The sequence below is a fragment of the Amphimedon queenslandica genome, unplaced genomic scaffold, assembly GCF_000090795.2.
Source record: "Amphimedon queenslandica unplaced genomic scaffold, v1.1 AMPQUscaffold_6812_Cont21233, whole genome shotgun sequence".
Classification (NCBI taxonomy): Eukaryota; Metazoa; Porifera; class Demospongiae; order Haplosclerida; family Niphatidae; genus Amphimedon; species Amphimedon queenslandica.
Window position 1 is genome coordinate 1 of NW_003552900.1, and position 1,948 is coordinate 1,948.

Sequence of the window (1,948 nt, forward strand, 5' to 3'; positions counted from 1 at the left end):
ACATAGAAACGAAAAAGTACACTGTCGATATCATCAATCGCTATACACATATCGAAATACGCTTTTACGATTGCAAGGAAACTTGTTTACAAATTCGTAAGTGAATCATAGAAGCTATTGAAAAAAGCAGCAAAGATCTCAAAGTTGACGATGATTATATTTTTGCATTCAAATGCTCCATGGATGAACAATGTTACTGCATTGTCCACAATAAATCTTCTGCCAGTTGTACTCATTGCCGATCGCAATGTAAAGTATTAGAAAGTGATGATAGCTACAGATGTTGGTTTAGGGATCAATTGGCCAGCTCTGCAGGTTAGTTCCATACTCCACATAACTATGATGACAAATTTAATATGAAATTTATCTGGAAATTACTATTTACATGTATATGTTTTTACTTTTGCATTACCTTTGCCTGCTATTATTATTACTATTATTACTACCTTTTGCAAAGTATTTTTGTGTAAAAATAATTTATCAAATAATTTATAAAAATAATTTATCAAAGTAATAATATTTATCACTTGTGTATAGGACCTGCTGAGAATGACAAGGGAACACAAATAAAACTAGATAATGATCAGTCACCAGATGAAAGTAAGAAACTATTGTTATTATTATTATTATTATTATTATTATTATTATACTTTTACACAGGCCCCCTATTAGTCAAGAAGCCAGAAACAGATGATCTCATGAAGTTATTTATTGATTCTGCTGCCCATTATATGATAATTGGCATTGGATTGTCTGTCAATGTGACTGACCTCACTCCTCTTCCTCATCTAACCATACTCAATCTCATTCAAGTGTTCCAGAGGTGGAGTGACTCCAATAATGATGTCACTTGGGCTAAGATTCTAAAAGTCTGTCAAGATTTCCCTAATCAGCTTGGAAAAGCAGAAGCTGACATCAACAAGTTCCTTTTGTCACCTGAAGCTCGTGATAAGTATTTAAAATGATTCATTTTTATGCATTTTGCCTTATCTTCCACATTGACTATTACTATAACATTGATTATCGTTACTATTATCATTATTATTAATCTGATGTGGAGAGATTCCTGTCATCAGATAGAGCCTGTAGAAAATATAAATAACAATGAAAATATAAATAACAATGCATTGCCATTGACTTTTAATTGAATTCATACATACGTAATACTTTAATGCACTATACATGACATGCATACATTATACTGATCGATATTGTTACTGTGACTATTAGTATTAGTATTATTTTGGTATTATTATTTATTGCATTGTGTAATTATTGCTTTATTCTTCTGTTTTTGTATTTTTATATTTTTTGTATTTACTGGTAAAAAAATTAACAAAAAAATTTCTTTTCAGTTGAAATCAGCTAAAACTTTTTACGCAGCATAAGGACATCAATAATTATGTATCAGAAAATGTAATAAAAATTTGGAGTGACTTTGGAGTCATATTTAGAAAAACCCAATGATACCCTCTCCAACAACCTTTATCTCTCTACCAGGATATATAACATCAGTTATTAGTTTTGTTATGAGCCTATTGTCCAGTGATTATAACTAAGATATGTACATGTACATGTAATTATTGCGGTCCTGCATCAGTCCATGTGTTCTGTTACATTCCTATTATTGCCAAAATTAAAAAAGCTTGAAAAAATACTAAATAGCTGGTAAGCATGTACATTATGGTGGAAACTAGCAATCAGAAGGTCAATATCATAATCAATCTATGCTTGCTGCTAGCCTGCAATAGGCCTTGGCGGATTATGCCAGCATAATTTTGAGCATAATAGGACCCATAAGCATAAGCATAATGTAAGCATAATAGAGCTATAAAAGAAAATTTTGAAAAAATGCATTGAGAAATGCAATAAACAGGCACTTGCACTCAATAAATTAACTGTTTTTATGTTTAAACAGCTACTATTGCTCACAATACACTTTAAGAAC

The 1,948-nt window shown here is 30.9% G+C and overlaps 1 protein-coding gene across 1 annotated transcript; it reads left to right on the plus strand.

The window, feature by feature from the left end:
• Positions 1-11: 11 nt before the first annotated feature.
• LOC109591929 (uncharacterized) lies at positions 12-1,242 on the plus strand. The gene is made up of 3 exons (XM_020007528.1): positions 12-315; positions 538-600; positions 661-1,242. Exons 1-3 carry the CDS (start codon positions 180-182, stop codon positions 963-965), a joined length of 504 nt encoding a protein of 167 aa, XP_019863087.1. The 5' UTR covers positions 12-179; the 3' UTR covers positions 966-1,242.
• Positions 1,243-1,948: the final 706 nt, after the last annotated feature.